The 23,152-nt window shown below is 36.6% G+C and overlaps 1 protein-coding gene across 1 annotated transcript; it reads right to left on the reverse strand.

Annotated features, from left to right (window-relative positions):
* Positions 1-274: 274 nt before the first annotated feature.
* Positions 275-20,635, reverse strand: LOC134664319 (alkylglycerol monooxygenase-like). Its single transcript, XM_063520889.1, has 9 exons — positions 20,449-20,635; positions 17,998-18,125; positions 16,364-16,515; positions 13,764-13,867; positions 9,403-9,565; positions 8,028-8,179; positions 2,468-2,599; positions 1,034-1,153; positions 275-536 (listed from the first exon to the last, which is right to left on the reverse strand). Exons 1-9 carry the CDS (start codon positions 20,593-20,595, stop codon positions 279-281), a joined length of 1,356 nt encoding a protein of 451 aa, XP_063376959.1. The 5' UTR covers positions 20,596-20,635; the 3' UTR covers positions 275-278.
* Positions 20,636-23,152: the final 2,517 nt, after the last annotated feature.

The raw sequence follows: 23,152 nt of genomic DNA on the forward strand, positions 1-23,152 counted from the left end.
CGAAAACCATTCAGGCGTTTTTGCCTGACGCTCGCCACAGACTATCTAATAAAGATTGTAGCAACACGTTAAAAACGCTTACCGATTTTTCTTTAAGTAGGTACGTAATTGCTAACGGATTTTTTTTTATTTACTCATATACCTGTTATTAGTCAACTAACAGAAGAAAAAGAAACAGAATACAAATACAATCTTAATATTTATTTAAAACGACACACATGACGGAGCAATAACAACAGTTCTGATAAAAATCCAATTAAACAATAAATTTAAATTGTTTAATCCTTATCGCTATATTTAGTGGCCTTGATCTCCACAGTGTTGTAGACAAAAACGAACCAGAACAAGCCAGAGACGATGTACAAGACCTGAACCAGCGGGTTGACGGTCAACCACCGCATGATGAAGACTGTGGTCACGCAGCGGATTGTCTCGAGGAGTGGGGCGCGGGGGGAGGCGTCCAGAATCATGCCGAAGACTGTTAGAGAGCCGAGGATGTAAAGGGTTAAGATGATCACTGTTGTTGATGGCATGGCCTGAAAAAAAAAATGACTGTTAATAAAATGTTTTGCTATTTATTGTTTTATTGTTTGCTATTTATTGTATAGCAATTTCAGGAGTGTAGTTTCTGTTAAAAGTCGGTATTGTCGGTCTAGCACGAGTTGCGTTCTCGCGCGTGACTTCTCGTATGGAATCGAGCGCGACTTATGCTAGACCGCCTGGTTTTGATACTGTTTTGATATTACATCTTATAACTTGCTGCAATCAAGTTAGGTTAAGAGTAATATCATATCAAGATCAGATTCTAAGGTTTCCATACCGCTCCTGACGCCTAATTTTGGATAATATAGAAATGGCGAGATAGGTATTATAGGTTTTTTTTGGTACCTAACACAGTATTGCCTAATTGATGGCCCCTAGAATCTGTTTGAACTATGCTTAAGTGTTCAATATTGGCTATACTTATTTGGATTAAGCGACACCACGTCAAACCGATTGCTTCTAAAGCAGAGACACACAGAAGTTGACTCACCATATGCATCAAGAACAGCTGATAAAATCCATACATGATGAACGCGTAGTGCATCAGAAGATAAGCGGTGCACCATTTCGGCAGGATGACGTCATACTTCACGCGAGTGTGCAGAGACGGCTGAAAAGTTACATCATTAATTAAAAGTTTAGAAATTATGAGGTGAGATTTTTAACTACATTCAAAATTAAAACCTAAACCTGTACGGATATGATGGTCGTTCATCTACGTGACAGCGTGATAAAACGGTGTCCGTCACTTTCTACCGTTAAAAAGTGACAGTTAGGTATTTTATCACGTGGATAAAGCCATCCACAATACGCCTGCTGGTACCTACTGTCTAGTTTGATAGGGTACTGCTGTAGAGTGCAAATAACTTAAACATTTTTTTAGCTCCGAGTATTTGAAACTGATAACTTTACACAAATACCTAAATTGCGATAGAAAATTTTCTTACTTATTTAAAATGTCATCTAGTAACGCTTTTACCGTCCAGAAAAAGAAACAAATGACTAATGGGCATTATAAGGAAAATAATGGAGCATCTTTGTTTGAATGCAATAAATGAAAACATTGTACAATACAGCAATTAGTTAACTACAACACAGTAGTAGGTAATATTTAGTAAATGGTTTTTTTTTTATTTTTGATGGCACAGGTCATTATTTATACCCAGAATACAGTTTGTTGGATGGAAGGGAATGAAGGTCCTGACCTTAGGATTTCAATTCAGGTTATGTAAGTAATTAATTACGACATGTTTCGTTTTTTTTGTGTCGACGGCAAAGTTAATATATGTATAGTAGCCACTTAATGACGCTAGCCGCCGTTTATAAAAGAACTTAAGTTTTAGGTTTGATTTCAGTAAGTTCTATTCATTATTGAGCGAAATATTTTCTACGCTTCTACACCGCACTTAAATGACACAACATTAGTTCTTTGTAAGCTAATTAAGGAAAATGACATTGCTAATTGTGAACCTCATTAACAGGATGACATTTAAATTAGCTCAGAGAAAGGTCCTATAATTAAGACCTAACAAGCTTTGTCTTTTGCGCTTAATTCACAACAAAAGAGAAACGAGTATGAAAAAGACGGTGAAATGTTAACTGTGTAAATATTAAACTCTTCTTTGAATAAATAAATAAATATTATAGGACATTCTTACACAGATTGACTAAGTCCCACAGTATTAAGCTCAAGAAGGCTTGCGTTGTGGGTACTCAGACAACGAAAATATAATTATAAATATGTACTTAAATACATAGAAAACAACCATGACTCAGGAACAAATATGTGTGTCATCACATAAATAAATGCCCTTACTGGGATTCGAACCAAGGACCATCATTGAATATCTTTTATAATAAGGCAACTATAACTAAACTTTATAAATTCAGACAGGGCAATTTTATTTAGTTGTAACTTGCTTACATCTTCTTCCATATCCTTGAAGCGGATGCTATGCCCCGGCTTCCAGCTGGGCCTGCTGAAGACGGCCCTGAACTTGTGGGTCCACTTCTCATATTCCTTGAACCTCTGGATCACGTACTTCGTGTAGAATGTCTGGAAAGTAAAACAGAGGGAATGGATACTTCGTGTAGAATTTCTAGAAAAAAGAAGAGGGAATGAATGTGAGCAGGGCAAAAATTGTAAAATATTTGTTGGTGTAGAGCGCTACAGGAGGTCTTTGGAAGATTATTATAAACACTGGAAGTCACTTTTAGTTACATGTACATATTTATTATTTAATTTAATTCACAACATTTCACAACGGCTGATTGAAGTAGAGTAATGTGACAATTCTCAAGGTTCTCAATACTTCAAACTTGAGCTTCTACATTCAAATGGAATGTGTTAAGCCAGTGTCGATTGCATATACACCCTCTACATGCCAACAGTTGGTGCCGTAAACTTTCTTAAAGTTGCTTATCATATCATGCCAAATATTGATCATGACACTAAAAACGAATGCAAGAAACTCAAGAAAATATTGAAGGCATTACTATACCTATCGGTTGATGTGGATTCTTCCTTCGAAAATGTCATGACTAAATATTGCTTAATCAGTTGAAGGCTGATATTATGATAATAATGTAACCGTACGCTTATTATAAATACTAAAAAGCGCTTTGGTTTTATAAAGATAGCTTTATATAGCTTACGTTTGGTATTATTTATCCCACTAGAAACTTATTCAAGTACAATGCAAATGTAGTAAAAGTAGAATGAATAATAAATGCCAAAGCCAATTAAGCTAAATTACTTTTCTAAAAGTGATATCACTATTTTAAGCCATGCCTGAAATTACTTAGCAGACCGCCATCAGATATATCGGAGCGGCCCAGGTTTCCACAATATCTGAACACGCACTTTAACGCCTTGACAATAGAAGCGTGCTCAGATATTTATGAGCGCCTTGACCGCTCCGATATATCTGATGGCGACTGTACAAAACTTAGGATAAAATACGAAGACATTTAAACAACAATTTAAAAAAAACGAAGGAGCAGTAAGACTCTCCAGAGATAAGATCATTTTGAATCAAACTTATTTTACGGAGTTTCAAACTTAGTTCATTGCAAAGTTCACTGCCCAGAGCAATTCAGTATTCCTCGTGGAAAGACAATTTAATCTTAGTTTATAAATAGATCGTGATTAATTTCAGATTATTATTGTCAAACCTCACTGACAGCAAAAACTGATAACAAAGACAATGAAATGAAGGAGAATAAGGAAGGATAAAGTTTTTTAAGAGAATTAAGAAAAGAAATGTAATCTTTCATCCTGGATCTTTTGTCTCCCAACTCTCGTTTAAACACCCAATATCTACTATTACCTACTAATCATTTTATGTACAGACTACTTAATTAGGAATAGGGGGGGGTCTAAGGTCCACCACCTTGCATTTTGGAGACAAAGCAAACCGCTTGGAACAGGTGTTCCTGGGGGTGATCTGAGCCGATTAAGCCCGGTTGCCAAGAGGTTCCACCCAGCAGGTGGGCAGGGGAGGGGGGGTAAAAGTGGCTCCGGCGCGCCTCACTCTAAGCTATATATCTGCATACATCTAGCAACTATATTAAGTTTGGTGTCTTTTTCCTGTAATTCGAGGATGAAGAATTCATTTCTGTGACTAAATTTTCACTCTTCCATACAAAAAAATCGAGAAATTAAAAATTCCAAAAAAATCTTTTCACTTTTTTTTTCGAAAATCCTCTACAAAATTAAAACTATGAGGATTTGCTCTAGAAAAAAAATACCTGTGAATAGCCCAGTTATCCTACTATATAGAATAGTAAACATGTTAAACATTTTTTTTTCATAACTCTGATAAAAAAAATGTTTTGTGTCACGCGGCGTACCTGCATTGTAAGAGCGGTATGCAGCGTTTAGGATTTTTAAGTATGTTTCGATGGTTTCTGATAAGTTGTTATTCTTCTGGTTGTAGAAAATTACTTCTGGACGTGATATATATACAAATATAAATTAAATGTATAAATATAGATGTTGGGAAAACTTTCGCCAATAGAGTTATTATAAATGTGATAAAATTAACAAAGCAGATGTTTGATTACAATGCGGGTTAAAATACGAGTAAGATATATATTGTTCGCAATTGCCACTACATGCCCATGGGTCCGTGCATTTTAGTTTTTTCTTAACGCAGTTGCACCTCCCTGCGCATTTTGTTTTGCAGCGGCAACGAATAAGCTCTAAACAAGCAGCAGCCGCCGCAGGTAGGCTTGTACATATGGGCTCCCAGTAACCCAGTAACATTTTGTTTGGACCAGCTCCAGTCAGCAGGACATGGTAGCTGTTGCTGAGGGGCTATAATCTGTCCCCAAACATAGCCTCCTTGGTAAACTGCACGGAGAATATGTTTACGTAGGTAGCGCATCTTCCATTGGAGGCAGATTCTCTAACTGAAGATTTCTTTTTGTAAAAAGTACTTTTCGGCACTCTTTTACACTTGTACTTGTACCTGATCCGAACACTGTAACACAATACATAGTATCAAAATAATGTCTAAGGACCAATTCACATCTCGTAATTCAAATCTGTTCAGATTTAATATTGTAAGACTCTTACTTGTCATACAAGACAATAATTTTTTTTTCCAAAATTGGCTGCTCTATGTTGTTTTGTTTACCGTATTTAAATCCCTCCGGAACATTACAAGGACCACTAAAACCAGGATTGTCAGATCCCTCATATTTCCCACTTTTCTGTATGCTGTATGTCTCACATGGACACTAAGGGCATCCGAAAAACAGAAAGTGAATGCACTAGAGATGTGATGCTGGAGACGAATGCTGGGCATAGCATGGACTGAGCAATGAGCATCAATTATTGAGGAGCTTGGCATTAAAGAGCGGTTGCTTTCTACGGGCAAAACTCGGTACTCAACTTCTTTTGTGTGTCTCGTCGAGACGGAACATCTACAGAACGACTAGTTGTGCAAGAAAGAGTAGGAGGTGACAGGGCTAGAGGAAGATCTCTAATGAGATGGACTGACCAAACCAAATCGGTGTGTCGGTCACAGTAAGCGAATGCTTACGGAAAGCAGCTCTACGGGAGGAATGGCGACGTGTCGTTAAATGAGTCGCTCAAAAATTTTCGTAATGGCCACGACCACTCTATCAAGAGTGTAACGAAGAAGAAGGCCCTCCGTTACAGCAGGATATGCGCTTTAAGCTTGAAATACGCTTTTTTTCCCTTTCCACACACAAAAGAAACTGTGTTGTAACCTGAAAAGGCGTGGAAAAATGGCAAGACTACTATCCTTTCTGGTCCTGTAAAATAAATCATATATCTATGAGTTACAAATAAAATCATATATTTAAAGAAAGTTTGCAGCACGTGACCATTAGCCCAGTTGACCTGTCTCTTATTGCGGTGACAGATTTATTTATTTTATTTACAATTAATGGAAGAACTACAAACGTTACCTTAAGAAAATGCAATAGCATGGCACGAGAGGAACAGGTGATTCTTTCCTGTGCCAATCCTCAATTAATTGTAAATAAAATAAATATGTCACCGCAGTATGCGAGACAGCTCACCAGGGCAATTGGTCAAGTGCTGCAAACTTTCTTTAAATATATGATTTTATTTGTAACGCATAGATATATAATTTATTTTACAGGACCAGAAAGGTCAGAAGTCTTGTCATTCTTCCACACCTTTTCAGGTTGCGACACTGTTTCTTTTTTGTATGGACAGGGAAAAAAGCGTATTTCAAGCTTGGAGCGCATATCCTGCCGTAACGGGAGGGGTTTAAATACGGCAAACAAGGCAATATTGAGCAGGCATTGCCAATATTGATAAAAATTGTTATTGTCTTGTATGGCAAGTAAGAGTCTTACAATAGTAAGTATGGACAGATTTGAATTACGAGGTGTGAATTGGCCCCTAGACGTTATTTTAACAAAATGCATAGTATTTTGTTACTGATTTTACGAGTAGATCAGGTACAAGTACGAGTGCAAAAGAGTGCCGAAAAGTACTTTTTACAAAAAAAATCTTCAGTTAGAGAATCTGCCTCCAATGGAAGATGCCCTACCTACGTAAACATATTTCTCCGTGCAGTTTACCAAGGAGGCTATGTTTGGGGACAGATTATAGCCCCTCAGCAACAGCTACCATGTCCTGCTGACTGGAGCTGGTCCAAACAAAATGGTTATTGGGAGCCCATATGTACAAGCCTACCTGCGGCGGCTGCTGCTTGTTTAGAGCTTATTCGTTGCCGCTGCAAAACAAAATGCGCAGGGAGGTGCAACTGCGTTAAGAAAAAACTAAAATTCACGGACCCATGGGCATGTAGTGGCAATTGCGAACAATGGAACAATATATATCTTACTCGTATTTTAACCCGCATTTTAATCAAACATCTGCTTTGTTAATTTTATCACATTTATAATAACTCTATTGGCGAAAGTTTTCCCAACATCTATATTTATAAATTTAATTTATATTTGTATATATATCACGTCCAGAAGTAATTTTCTACAACCAGAAGAATAACAACTTATCAGAAACCATCGAAACATACTTAAAAATCCTAAACGCTGCATACCGCTCTTACAATGCAGGTACGCCGCGCGACACAAAAATTTTTTTTATCAGAGTTATGAAAAAAAAATGTTTAACAAGTTTACTATTCTATATAGTAGGATAACTGGGCTATTCACAGGTATTTTTTTTCTAGAGCAAATCCTCATAGTTTTAATTTTGTAGAGGATTTTCGAAAAAAAAAGTGAAAAGATTTTTTTGGAATTTTTAATTTCTCGATTTTTTTGTATGGAAGAGTGAAAATTTAGTCACAGAAATGAATTATTCATCCTCGAATTACAGGAAAAAGACACCAAACTTGATATAGTTGCTAGATGTATGCAGATATATAGCTTAGAGTGAGGCGCGCCGGAGCCACTTTTCCCCCCCTCCCCTGCCCACCTGCTGGGTGGAACCTCTTGGCAACCGGGCTTAATCGGCTCAGATCACCCCCAGGAACACCTGTTCCAAGCGGTTTGCTTTGTCTCCAAAATGCAAGGTCCCCTTAGAAAACGGGACCTTAGAACTTCTGCTAGAATGTATGTTTTGTCTAAAATATAGGCAGTCACTAGGTTAAGCTCTGTTTTCCTAGGATAGCGGTGCCGTTATATAGCGGCCGTCTCTGCACCACTATCCTAGGAAATCAGAGCTTTACTGTCACCAGGCGTATTTATGTAGATGTTACCTATCATAAACGTTTAAAGTTTATAGGAGTACTTCTATGAGAATACACTTATTGATTTCCACCTCAGCAGCTCAGGAACGATCGACAAACTGAAGTTTGCAAGTGAATGCTGGTATCAGGGCCCAAGAAACCGAGTACTTTTGAGATCAAAGGGTCCAAGTTATTCCCATTAGAAGATATTAAAGCTCAACTCATTTGCGCCCACCGCACTCTATTGGGGAACAGTACCTAGTGCAGTAGTTGGGTGTAAATGGGTACCTGTAAATGCAGAGGGTTGAATGACGGCTGCTGATAGATTAGGCCGTAGACGATGCGGTCAGTCTCCTTCTCTGGCCTAAAGGTGCCGAACAGCTTGTCCCAGATGATGAGGACACCCCCGTAGTTCACGTCGATACAATACGGGTTGCTTCCTAAAAGAAAACGACAAAAAAAACACTTTAGTAAGGGGGAAATATAAAGCATGAGTCACATGCTTAGAACACTTGGAAACTGGAGACGCCTCGTTCATTTTCTGTACAAAACAGTCTGGAGATTTTTGCGGGGGAGGGGCACGTCAAATGTATAGACCTAGTTCTCCAAAACATGTCACGTTCAGTGACACATAATAATATTAATTTTTAACAAGCAGAAACGTCTGCGAACGATGCTATTAAGCTTAGAATAAATTTAAAAGTGGAAAAATTACTGTCTTGGGTGAGACTTGAACTCACGGCCTCTGGATCGATACTCCAGCGCTCTGCCATCTGAGCCACCAAGACCTCATCCCTAGCCAGCAAATCTTTCCACCATATTATAGGTCAAGGGGACCCTTAGCGACATCTACCGTAAGAGTGTTATACTTCTTAAACGGCTACCGGAGTTCCAAGTCATATTGGAAATTCACCAGTTACGATGTGCTACCCATACTAATTTTAATTTTTAACAAGCAGAAACGTCTGCGAACGATGCTATTAAGCTTAGAATTGCTGAAAGATTTGCTGGCTAGGGATGAGGTCTTGGTGGCTCAGATGGCAGAGCGCTGGAGTATCGATCCAGAGGCCGTGAGTTCAAGTCTCACCCAAGACAGTAATTTTTCCACTTTTAAATTTATTCTAAGCTTAATAGCATCGTTCGCAGACGTTTCTGCTTGTTAAAAATTAAAATTAGTATGGGTAGCACATCGTAACTGGTGAATTTCCAATATGACTTGGAACTCCGGTAGCCGTTTAAGAAGTATAACACTCTTACGGTAGATGTCGCTAAGGGTCCCCTTGACCTATAATATGGTGGAAAGATTTGCTGGCTAGGGATGAGGTCTTGGTGGCTCAGATGGCAGAGCGCTGGAGTATCGATCCAGGGGCCGTGAGTTCAAGTCTCACCCAAGACAGTAATTTTTCCACTTTTAAATTTATTCTAAACCACATAATAATAGTCCGACAAGAAATTGTAGAAAATTATCGAGGGCGTAATTAATTACGTAACTGTCACATTTATGGCGTAAAATGCCTAAAGATGGTAACATTTTAGTATGGATTTTTTTAGTTCTAATTTATTTAATTCTTCTATTTTATGTCGGACTATACGTACAGTAAAATCAGCTTAAAGTTAGTAAGACTCACGACAGTTTAAATTCGCTAAATGAACTAGTTCTAACCGTGATGGATCCTGTGGTGGCTAGGCGTGTTGAGGAAGTACTCTAGAGGCCCGAGGGTCTTGATAGTCTCAGTGTGGATCCAGAACATGTACAGGTAGCTGAACTGGTGGTGCATCACGAACTGGGCTGGAGGAATCAGCAGCGCCAAAGGCAGGTAGAATATCTGGTGGAAATTAAAGATTTATTCTTCTTCTGTATATTTAAGAAGAAAGAAGAAGAAAAAATAAATTTATTCAGGACGCTTACAAGACTGCTTAAAACTAATACAACACTTCTAGGAGTATAAAAGATAAACGTCACTGAATAGGTCTCCCCTCAGCTTAATGACAAGTTACCTTTCAGGTATCTTGACGTTGGTCTTCCATGGATACCTGTCCAAGCGATCGCGTCAGCACGTAAAGTCAATTAACATTGGGTAAACTAAATTTATTTAAGAGCTGTGCTCTTGTCGGTGGATCAATCTCCAACTCGTCCGGTCTTCTGCCAACTCCTTAACCTTCTGTTATGACACGACATAAACCTTTTTTTATTTGGTTGAAATTTATTCTCGGTCTTCCTCTAAAGATAAACTAGCTTCTCCGGTAAAGATTTATTATTCAGATAGGTATTATTCAAGTGCAAGGACCTTATAATTTAAATTGCATTGTTGCCTCTACTCTAAGGCATTCTGTGGAGGCGCCAAATATAACCTTGATAAACCTATAAAATACACACCCGCAACTCAGAGGGTCTGCCGTGGAATATTAAAATCTTATCTGCCTCTCTATCAGTCTTGAATATTCGAGCGATATAGAGGCAGATTGAAATTTCGATTTTCGTGGTTCGCGCTAGGCTCTCCGTTGTGGATACGAGAGTGTGTATTTCTGGGTACAAATTTAAATAAATTGCATACTAAACTCCGTCCTAATGTCCAAATAAATGGTGTTTAGTATTATTTACTCTTTTCTCGCCTCCAAACGAGGGCAATAAGTTTTAATATCCGCCATGAACCCGCTATACAAACTTAATGACCTTAGGTTCCGACATTTTACGTTGCAGAATTTAATAAACATAAATCAACTGTTTATTGAACGACGCAACTACGGTAATATTCTTCATTCAGTAATAAATAATGTATTATACTTGCGTGAACTCAAGTTCAGAAACGCGGGAAAAAGTTTTACTATTGCGTGATAAAGTTGAAGGAAGAAAAAAAGGGAAAAAATAGTTTGGCGTTCGATGTAATTTGATCAAAAAGTTAGGCCAAATTGAGGAGTAGATAAACTATTACTGATTGAGGATGAGTTGGGCATGTGTTTGGGATACTGCTGTACCCCAAACTGACGCGACGTAAATATATTAAATTCTAATAGTAACTAAAGATTGTTATATTATTAACTGATAAATGACTACTGGTGGGAAAAAAACAATTTCAACGATCTCAACAATCTGCCTTCCTATATTACCTTTTCAGTGTAAGGTGTATTTCAAGAATAAATATTTCTTGGATGGGGTATTTATTACTTGTTACCTACTTGCTTGTGCACGTTAACTTTTCGCGGATTAACAAAGTAATATTTTGGTTTTAATGAGAATGGATTTCGGCAATGTAACGCCTGATTCTATCCACTAATATTTGTTATTTGTTTTTGACTATAATACGCTTCAAAAAATAAAATAAGTCTAAGGAAAACTAACGAATAAGCTTGAAACATGAAATAAAAAAGAATTCAGAAATAACATGAATACATTTTTTTTTTCAAACAAAACCTTAACACAACTCGTTTCAAAATAGGACGAAATACGAAACGCTGTGCTATTGTAAAAAAAATTATACAAAAACAGCACTCAAACTCTTGGAAAGAAAATACGACCAAGAAGAATCACTTGGTCATATAACCATACTATTCTGTTACAAATCGAACCTTAGCGTGTAAAATTTAAGTGTCAATTTCGAGTAGCAAATGATATGCATAAACTTGCGGTCGTTATAGTAGGAAGCTGCCTCGTTGAAATACTTTCTTGTTTCCGTTTCATTTAGTTTGAAATTGAAGGTTGTTTTTGCTTCGAATATAGGGTCATTGAGCTAGTTTCCGTCCATGCTCTAGTTTTCGTCCACTTGACGGATTAGCAAATAATATATACATTTTTAGTAATTGTTGTTATAGAGGCAACAGAAATACAAATCATTTGTAAAAATTTCAACTGTCCAGCTATCACGGTTCTTGAGATACAGCATGGTGACATACGAACTGGCAGACAGGACAGACGAATATTGGAGTCTTAGTAATAGGGTCCCGTTTATACTCTTTGGGTATGGAACCCTAAAACAATACTACCTAACAACAATTTTTCTTTAGCCAAGGAAATTTTATTAAGGTTCAAATAAAACGACAAAATAATTCCTACTAATTTCTCTTAAGTAATTACACAAATGTAATTAGTACGTAATAAGCCCGAGTGAGTTTCTCCGGCTGATCGCGAGTAATTATTAATTAAAATAATTAACTTAAGCTTAAGGTGGACGCTAGGAACCGACACGTGGGGCACATTTACTTTCTTCAGGGTTAAGGTTACATTCGAATTACAACCACATTACAGCGAGACATGGGGTCGATTTTTGAATGACAATCCCTCGATTTTGTCACTTAAAAATCGGTGAAAAACGGCGAAATGCTAATTTTTGAAATACGAGCGTTAGAAATTGGGAATCTAGGGGTATTAACCAATCTTTTTAAATTCTATTAGTATGTATATAGAATTTAAATTCCTTGTAGTGGAGATATTTTTGAACGAAATACACGAAATCGAGCGGTCGAAATAAACAAAATCAGCCCCCAGCTTTGTTATAAGAAATTAGCAAAAAAACTACAGCGCAGTCGGCAGCAACTGCGCTGCAAAAGGTACTTCACAAGCACAAAAGTGTTGCAATCGGATTGCTACCTTCACCAGATGTGCGAAACTCCTCGCTCGGCTCAGTATTGCTCCGAGCAATTATTAGGGTTGGCACCACTTGACTTCCTTTTGCGTGCACGACCACAGATAAGATAATCACTTGATTTTTGACAACCCTAAATAGCCGAAAGGGATAGTGCCATATATTAGAAAGAGACAGCATGATTCGACCCTGAACCGCTGTCAAACTTCGTTTTTGTAGGAAGTTTCCTTTCTGTACGGTAGTACTATTAATTATTCTGTGCCTTCACGATAAATAGAGAGTAATTAACAGTGTCATAAATGAATGAAATGAAACATTATTACCGGCATGATGTTGATTTGTTATGCCGAAAGAGTGACGCAGAAACAAGGGCTCAGAAACGAAATGTAAGCTAATTTGTTTTTAATAACTAATAACTCATTAGTCATTACCCGTTTCATTACGGTAACTTTTTATATTATAGCAGAATTAAGAATGAATGCGTACTAATACTACCTAGTACTATTATTTATTCTGTGCTAATACGAATAAAAATGTGTACGTAAAAGAACGTTGTTAAGGTGAAAGGTGAAAGAACGTCCTTTTACGTACACATTATTCTTTTAAACACCATTTTGTTTGCTATATTCCAAAATGAACAGCGCATCTAGATTTGCATCTGAAAAAGTAATTTCCGGAATCTCTGTTTTAAACATGACTCATGAGACTTGTTAAGCGCTGAAAAGGCTTAATATGTCGTAACGTTTTATGAAAAAACCACCTTAACATCTGCTTAATAAAGCTTATTTTCAGATAAAATGTGGTCAATGTCTGACAGAACATTTCACAAATTGTAGGATTTTTTTAATAAAAATTCCAGAGTTGCATACAGTTAATCTACAGTTACACGAATTCGATAGCAATTATACGCACCAATTGATCGACATCATAACGTGCAAATGGAGTTGAGCAATAAAATATAAACTATTTATGTAATATATTTTTGTATCCAAATGTTTCAATCACGTTTTTGACACCCCTGGAGTAAAGTTGTACGCGTTCAAAGACTGCGGTAACCACTTACCATAAGACTGTTTATATGATAGTTAGTCCCAGTTAAAAAAAATGAATTACAATATCAAGGATTACTTAAAAGCGCTGGTGGCCTAGCGGTAAGAGCTTGCGACTTTCAATCCGGAGGTCGCGGGTTCAAATCCCGGCTCGTAGGTACCAGTGAATTTTTCGGAACTTACGTACGAAATATCATTTGATCGAACATCATGAGGAAACCTGACTAATCTCAATAAGGCCTAGTTTACCCTCTGGGTTGGAAGGTCAGATGGCAGTCGCTTTCTTAAAAACTAGCCCACGCTAATTCCTGGGATTAGTTGTCAAGCGGAACCCAGGCTCCCATGAGCCGTGGTAAAATGCCGGGATAGCGCGAGGAAGAAGCAGGATTACTTACAAATCCGCACCAGCCCTGTAGTATGGACTGTCTGATGCCGACACCCATGTTGAAATCTTCCGACGTATGATGCACCTGATGCTGGGCCCATAACACGTGCATTTCTGAGGACCAGATGATAATGATCATGGATTTAATCAAAATATAATATTATAAAACACTTCTAAACCTGTTTACTATGCCGTCTTAACAGATATTAAGAACAACGAAATAGCATTTCTAGTAAGTAAGACAAAAAATCATTTTACACTACACTAAAGCTTCAGGAGTTTTTGTGCCTTATAAAATAACTTGTTCTAGTTTCAGAGACTCTTAAACACTTACTCAAAATTTTCCAAGCGGGTGAGACACTTGAAAATGAAAACTAACCGTTTTATAAATCAACAGGTATAGCTTTAAAACAAAATAATAATTAAAAAAAGGCCAGTGATATTATGCATCTCAGATATGAAATTGCTTCTACTTAATACCGTAGAAAAGTAAAAATACAAACTCGTCATAGAAATAACTATACCTAGTTAAGTCAAGATAAAAAAGGTTGATGAATCTTGTTACTTGTATTTGAATTTATTTTTATCTTCAATTAACGTGTCTAATTCAAAAAAGGTCTACCCATTACAAGTTAATTCCAGACCTTAATTACCTTGATAAAACTCCAATCAGAATAAATTATTAGGGTCAACATTGAGTTAAAATAATTAGGGTTTCAAAGGGTTCAAAGTCTATAGATAATTAGAGAGAAGGAGGTAAATTCTGTTTTAACAATTTATTATAGTTAAAACAGATTGGGTGTTATTTTGATATGACCTTGACCGTGACCACCTGACGTGACCGCTGATGAAATGCAGTCAGGATGTGGAGCCAAGGTGAATCACTTGCTCTATGACAACGAAACGCTTTGTGTCTCTCTATCACCCTTCCATATTTAGGCAGTGCGACAGTGGCAGTTGCGTTTCGTTCGCTACGGAGCGTAAACGATAAGCATGGTGGCTACGCACCCAGGAGTCGTTCATAAGACATTACTTTCACATTGCATGTGAAATGTCTGAAAACCCGACTCAAGGACATATCAAAATTATATGAAAATTGAAAGGTTGTTAGTTACAGAATCAGCCTCAAGCTGTCTGAAAAGTTTTTCATTTCAACTCGTTGCGGTATCGTTATTAAATTTTAAGGGAAACTTTAAACTCTTAACTTGGATAGTTAAATTAAAAAACGAAATTTTTGCAGTCTCTTGAGTTTAGTAAAACTTTAATCAAAGTTTTCTTTAAGTAAGTACTTACAAAATAGTATGACAGTCACTTCACTTATGATACTTTAGAGAAGTATGCCCTTATTTTGTTTTAGTAAACATTTCTTAAAATAGAATTAATTAATGCGAATGCCTCAGAAACTGCGACAGAGCTTAATTTACTTCTTAATTATTTTGGTCTACAATGTTATAAATTGGATTTGCATGTTTGACTTAAATTAGTGCTTAGAATAAACAGGCAAAGTAACATTAATTTTAGCAACATTGTCAACAAATAAAGCCTTTATTTAATGTTTTTTTCATTATTGAGTTACAATATTACGAATCATTTTTACCCCCGACGGGAACAGTCGGTGGCATCGTTCGACCGACATCTCAAACGGATGGACCGATTTCGATGCGTTTCTTTACCTTAATAGCGAGTTTCTTTTCCGAAACGATGTAAGACATTTTTTGCATAAAATTGTTTACAATCTTGTGATTAGCGTAGGATTTTTTTTAATTTAATAGTTATAATTTTATATGGATGTTTCCTCTACTTAAAATAAATTACAGTGTACGAAATAAAGCACCAGATAATTATGAGAATAACATAGTAGTTACTTTTCAACACAATTTTTAATTAATCGGATGAAAATATAAAAATTAGGTGGTTGACCGTGTCGTCACTATACTCGTTGCCATATAAATTCCATATAAGCAAATCGTTTTGACAGTTCAGGAACTGGCCGCGGAGCCAAAATGCCAATCGCTTTCGCTCCGTAGCGATCGAAACGCAACTGTCACTGTCAGACTAATATGGAAGAGTGATAGAGAGACATAATGCTTTTCGTTGTCGAAGCTATAGCGATTGTAACCTTGGCTAGGCCGGCTGATTAGACTAGTAGGAAAGTAGCCTACTATTGTCACAAAGGTCGGCACCTACTTCATATTTAAAATTTCAATAATTTCCTTTATTGTTTTTAGGGTTCCGTACCCAAAGGGTAAAACGGGACCCTATTACTAAGACTTCGCTGTCCGTCCGTCCGTCCGTCCGTCCGTCCGTCTGTCACCAGGTTGTATCTCACGAATCGTGATAGCTAGACAGTTGAAATTTTCACAGATGACGTATTTCTGTTGCCGCTATAACAACAAATACTAAAAACAGAATAAAATAAAGATTTAAGTGGGGCTCCCATACAACAAACGTGATTTTTGACCAAAGTTAAGCAACGTCGGGCGGGGTCAGTACTTGGATGGGTGACCGTTTTCTTTTTGCATATTTTCCGTTTTTTTTTGCTTTATGGTACGGAACCCTTCGTGCGCGAGTCCGACTCGCACTTGCCCGGTTTTTATTCGTTTCACTCACCATGGCAAGCTCTATGCATCCAATAGTAGCCGAAATCTACGCCCAGGGCCGCCAGCAGCCACGTAGACACGTTGTCCCATGGTAGCTCCACTAGCCTGTAGTTCGCGTATATCCACGTGTACAGGTATGCTTCGGCGCCGCGCCATATGAACCTGGGAAATACGAAGTTATGACAAACTTAAGAGGAAAGGGGACGGCCGCTTGTCGTGGATATACGCGAACTACAGGCTAGTAGAACTACCACGTAGACACGTTGTCCCATGGTAGCTCCACTAGCCTGTAGTTCGCGTATATCCACGTGTACAGGTATGCTTCGGCGCCGCGCCATATGAACCTGGGAAATACGAAGTTATGGCAAACTGAAGAGGAAAGGCGACGGCCGCTTGTCGTGGATATACGCGAACTACAGGATAGTAGAACTACCACATAGACACGTTGTCCCATGGTAGCTCCACTAGCCTGTAGTTCGCGTATATCCACGTGTATAGGTAGGCTTCAGCGCCGCGCCATATGAACCTGGGAATTAGGAAATTATGGCAAACTTAAAAGAGAGATGGCGCTTTTGTCAAAGTTGTATAAAAAATATGTTTGCTGTAAAGTCAGTTTACGGACGATAATTTTGCGTGATAGGTAGTTAACGTCATAAGAAAACATTGATGAAAAATTGCATACTTTTGCCGTAACGTTACCATGGAGATCAGTCCACAACGTTACCATGGAGATCAATCCACAACGTGACACTTTTTCGTGCATGCTACCGGTGTTCATCGATTTATAAGACGTTATCATGTCAATTATCAATATATTTGATACAAACTGTCGAACTGGCAACTGGTGTCGAATTAATCTATAAATAGATGGAACGTAGTGTTTTCACTTGGTTCCATGTATTTATTGCATTATTATGCAAGTTTTGCACACCACGCTAAATGTCGCCTTGGAAATTCGAATAGACCGCACTTTATTTTGTCAAATGTATTTGTAGAAACATATTGACCTTTGCTACAAATCATTTATTTAACTTAAATTATCTTTCCAAAAACGTAGAAATACGACCTAAAAATAACCTAAATGTTCAACGAACGGCGTTCACGGCGAGGCACGCGTGATATGTGGCTCAAACCTAATTGACGAGAACTGTAGGTAATATTGTATGAATATCTATTACCTTCTGGTGCCTCAATTCATTACACTCCTAATACTCCTATGTAGATTATCATATTACGTACCGTAAGTCGGGGTAAATAGGAATGGCTGTAGTGAATAAGGACATATCTTTAAATGTGATTTACCTGACGATTTCTTCATAACTAATAGCAAATTTGAAAATAATAGCAAATTTTGAATGACAGTATGGGTATTTTTTAAGAAATTGTTAGATATAGTTTGTCAAAGGACTGTCTCATTTCAACCATAGACAGAGAGAATCATACTATCTATGTCTTACACTAGTACTAGCACCCAAAAGAAAGGGATGAGTATAGTTTTCCTGGTTCTTACTGACTGACAAATTGGTTTGACCAACTATAAATCACATTTTATGTTATGTTCTTATTTACCCCAGTCATCCCTATTCACCCCGGTTGACGGTATCGTAGAAAATTCAGTGTAAATAGAATAGAAAAATTACATACCTTCCGCCTTCTAGGAACATTCCATTGGAGAGACTCGTTATTCCGTCATTAAGACGGATACCTTTCTTTCCTTCTAGCTTTAAAATTATGTGTTCCAAAATCATGAACATAAAGAAATATGGCCATGCCTGCAATTAAAAAACAATAATGTGTATTAGAAATTAGTCCAGAATTAAAGGATGATTCACGCTAGACCGAGTTGGAGCTTCCGGCGTTGGTGTCTATGGAATCACCGATCAGCCGTCATAGAAAATGAAATGTCGGACGCCTCGGCCCGGGCCCGGTCCGGTCTAGCGTGAGTCATCCTTTAGGGGTGACATTGTTTAGCTGAAGCTCCGTAACGCTTTGTACTTCTTACAAATTTTATGTTATTTTTAATATATATTTTTGTACAATAAAGAATTTACTTCTACTACTACATTATATGAGTAGGTAGGTAGAATAAAAAAAATTCCTGTCCACAAAAATCAGACTGAAATGTACTTAATTTATGTATGTATTATTTGAATAATAATTTTCACTGCACTTAAAAAAATATGTTTTTTTAATTATATACAGAACGGCGATTGGCGATTGGTTGTCTGTACCTAAAGTCGGTTTACGGACGATAATTTTGCGTGATAACGTCATAAGAAAACGTGACCGTAACGTTACCATGCAGATCTGTCCACAACGTCACCATGGAGATCCGTCCTACACGTGAAACTTTTTCGTGCCTGCTACCGGTGTTCATCGATTTATAAGACGTTATCACGTCAAAAGTATATTCTGATTTGACCTTGATATATGATTGTTTTGTAATAAGTATTAAAAAAAAAACAATTAGCATTAATAATTACATTATCTCAAAACTAACTTTTTAAAATATTAACTTAAGTTTTCGAATAACACAATAATTTCAGTTACTTACAAAAAACTATTTAGCAATCAATTGAAAATATCTCCTGTTATAGCATAATAATTGTATAACAGGCAAATTTGTTGAAATAACATGAGCGGGGAATTATATTATACCTATAGGTACCTACTTATTGACTGTCACAGAAAAAACTAGACACCTACTTTGTTTATTGCATAATATTGTGAACGGGTCACATTCCATTAAAATTTCCATAGTTATTGTCATCAGATTATTATTACACTAACAAATGATATTACTTTCTATGAAAATATTTTATCTTGTATCATATATTCAATTCAATTCAATTCAATTCAATATCTTTAATGTCAAAAAATACATGTCAAAATATACAATAGGTACACAATAAAATTCAAAATACATAATCCACACAAATTAAAAAGAATATATACAAATGTCAGAGTACATAATATATACAATGTCAAAAATAGTGGTATATACAAACGTCAATAAAACTAACAAAAAATAAAATAAAAATACAAATGTCAAAAAAAATTACTAGATTCATTTTACATTAAATTTACAATAAAATTCTTTCGCCGTGTAAAAAGCCTGGTCAATCAAAAAATCTTTTAACTTTTTAACAAATACTTAATACTTATGTAATATATGTTTAGTATTTATGTATGTTTTGGACGTTTTGGTTACTTTACTTTTAAAATGTTACTGTGCATTCCTTAAGTTTGTCTATCTAATTTGAATTCTCCCCTCATCTACTCGAAGGTTAGCTGGAAGAGATCCCTTGCAGGGATAAGCTCGCCTTTGTACCTTTATTTCTGTAAATATTATGTAAACCTGTGTTGTGTACAATAAAGTGATTACTACTACTACTACTACTACTACTTAGCTCATAAGAAGCCGCCTCTTTTATTTCACGGCTCAGGCTGTTATAAATTTTAATGCCAACTACCCCCAGCGAGTTGGATGATTTTACGAGCCTGACAAGGACAGATTTAATATCGCGATCAGTTTGCCTTTGATCAGGTCGACGCGTAACAAAATCACTCTTGTGCTTAAACATATATTTTGCTACCTCAAAAATGTATAAACAGGGCACTGTTAGAATTTTAGGCCACAGTGACCGAGTGGCTCAGACATCTGTCTCGTAAACGGAGGACGATGGTTCGATTCCAGCCTTGGACACTGGAGGCCTTGGTCATTTTTAGGGTCCCGTACCCAAAGGGTAAAACGGGACCCTATGACTATGACTCCGTCCGTCTGTCAACAGGCTGTATCTCACGGACCGTGATAGCTAACAGTTGAAATTTTCACAGATGATGTATTTCTGTTGCCGCTATAACAACAAATAAGTACTACGGAACCCTCGGTGGGCGAGTCCGACTCGCACTTGTCCGGTTTTATCCTTCGTATATGACATTTAATTCGGTTCACATATCACAAACGCTGCACAGCGTCGTCGAATGCATTCTATTTATATCGGAGAATCGTTATCAATAGCATAAGCGCCATCGACAATAAGGTGCCCTTTTCATAGATAACGTCACATATAATTATTTTTCACATACGCTTACCTGGACATAAAAATTAGGGACATCCTCCAGCTTTTCAAACGCTGTATCTTTCGGATTTATCACATAGAACATACGTCCCAGTCCTTTTGCAAACTCCTTCGGCCCATAATCATACACTGTCGAGTTAGCGTAATATACTTCGTCCATTTTTACAAAATATCAATTACTATATATATGAAACTATAAGGTTATTTTTTTTAACAAAATATTTGTAAAAACATCACTTAAAAACGGTGGCTGCTCGCTCAGCGCCAGAGCAAGTAATTAATATGAAAATTCGATCAATTTATATAGAAGCGGATTTAAGAATCTTAATGGATGCAACAATTAACATTTATACTGGACATTAATAAAGTTATATTACTTTTTGTTATGCAATGAGAGTACGTGAAGAAATTTAAATGTTTATATTCAAAAATCCATAAAAACTCACATACATACATACAAAAGTTGAACGCTGAAAACAATACACTCTTTTTTTGAGCAGTCGTGGAAAAAAGTGTAGTTCTAGACGCTTAGAAATCACTTACGATGTGTTTAGGTGTTTTACATACGGTGTAATAATGACACATGTACTCTAAGCATGTACTTAATGAAAAATTAGGTCTTAAATATAGCCACGTTTCAAAATTAATAGTACCTAATTTGTATAATTATTTTACTTGTTTTTAGAGGCATCAAAGATCTTAAACATAAATTAAATTATTATTTTACTCTCTAATTTAGCAAAATCATTAAAACTTTATATTATTTACTCAATTTTATAAACTAATTGCACAACCTCACAACATAAACACGCATTAAGTAAATTAGTACTTATTGTTGTTTAAGTTATTTTCTCGTAATAATTTCAACACTATTGAATAAAATATCTCTTTATAGCACGGCACTGTGTCTCTCATAGTAAATTGTCATTCGATACCTGCATTGCCCTAGTTTTTGTTCGTTAAACATGAGGACATACTACAGGCGGTTCTATTATTCACTGATATCCTCTTTTTCTCAATAAATTATAAGTATTATAATTTATATAACGTCGGTGCGAATAAAAAAATCGCCATGTATTTTTAAGCTACTTTTCAGGAGACAAAAATAACTGTTTATTTTCCTGTTTGTAATATATTTGTTGCGCCTGTATTTTTTTCTGATAGATCAATGATTTTTACATGATACTCATGAAGAAGATAAACTGATTTATATGTAATTTTTTACAATATTATTATTTTAACCAAATTTTGCTACATAGCGACTTAAATTTGGTTCATTAAAATCGTCATAATGTGAAGTTTGTACACATAGCGATTTGTTGCCAAAGTAACATAGTACGAGAGATGATACATAGCGGATTTTAGGGTCTATGTCGGGTAATCCATTCTACAATAGATGATACATAGCGGATTTTAGGGTCTATGTCGGGTAATCCATTCTACAATAAATCGCCATGTGCAACATTATCACCATCACCCTTGACGGAAAACAAGGCATTTAATATCGTTATGTGCAAAAAAATCACATAGCTATTTTTTTTGTTTCTGTTTTGTTATTTTTTTGGACAAATGTTGTTCTGTGTTCACATAGCGGAATTTTTATTTTCAAAACTAATAAAGATATAACAAAAATATTTATGTAGGTCGACGTGAAATTTAAGAAGGAATTAAAATATGCCAAAATAAAAAAAAATCGTAAAAAAACACAGCGATTTTTTTATTCGCACCGACGATAAGCCTATATGGTGTACCACTGCTGGGCAAAGGCCTCCCCACTTGATTTCCATTCGTCTCGGTTTTGAGCAATATCCGGCCAGTCGTTAAGATATGCGTCCAGGTCATCCGGCCTTCTCCGTCTGGGCCTACCAGATCCTCACCCGTCTTGCGGCACCCGTATCGTGGTTATTTTGAAATTATAAGTATGAGGCAATATTTATTACCGTAATGTGTATATTTTGCTCTTCACTGTGTAATAGTGGTCCATCAGTTTTTAGAAATAATTATACAAAAACTCACAAAAGATCCCTATGGGTCGAAGTGTATCCGTAAGGGCCCCCCGAAAACAATACAAAAACTCACATTCATAGACGGGTCTAACAAGAAATTTATTAAATAACCTATATTTACCGACGTTTCGACACAGGTTTCACAGGTCGTGGTTGAATAAATTTCGCGTTTGACCCGTCTATAAATGTTAATATACGGTCAAAACGCGGAAGTTTTAAATATTATGAATAAAAACTATATCACAACCTAACTCGGCTGTCCCATATCAAAACTTAGTAGGTAAATGACAAATTTCTCAAAATTTGTTTTTTATGTTAATTGGACCCACCTAGTAAGTCCTCACCCGATTACAAAGACGCCTGTTCAAATATCGGCATAAATAACAGAGATTTTAACACCTCCAAACCTAGTAAGTAAGTAGTATGTCTAGTGACGGTTTACCATAATTGTAAAACTCAGCAAGTCACAAATCCCATATCTCGGGACTGAGAGATACTAGGTTTTAGCGTGGTTATCTAGCAGGCTTACTAGGTTTTTGAACTGGGTATCTATGCATGGCAGACGTGCGGTGCACTGCGCCTGCCCAATAAATAAATAAATATTAAAACCTAGTAGGGGTTCAAACAAAATTTTAACACCCAATTACAAGACCGTAATATGCTATAATTTACAGAATGCAACTGATACAGATAAAAATAATTCCCAGTAGC

This window comes from Cydia fagiglandana, chromosome 5 (assembly GCF_963556715.1).
Source record: "Cydia fagiglandana chromosome 5, ilCydFagi1.1, whole genome shotgun sequence".
Lineage (NCBI taxonomy): Eukaryota > Metazoa > Arthropoda > Insecta > Lepidoptera > Tortricidae > Cydia > Cydia fagiglandana.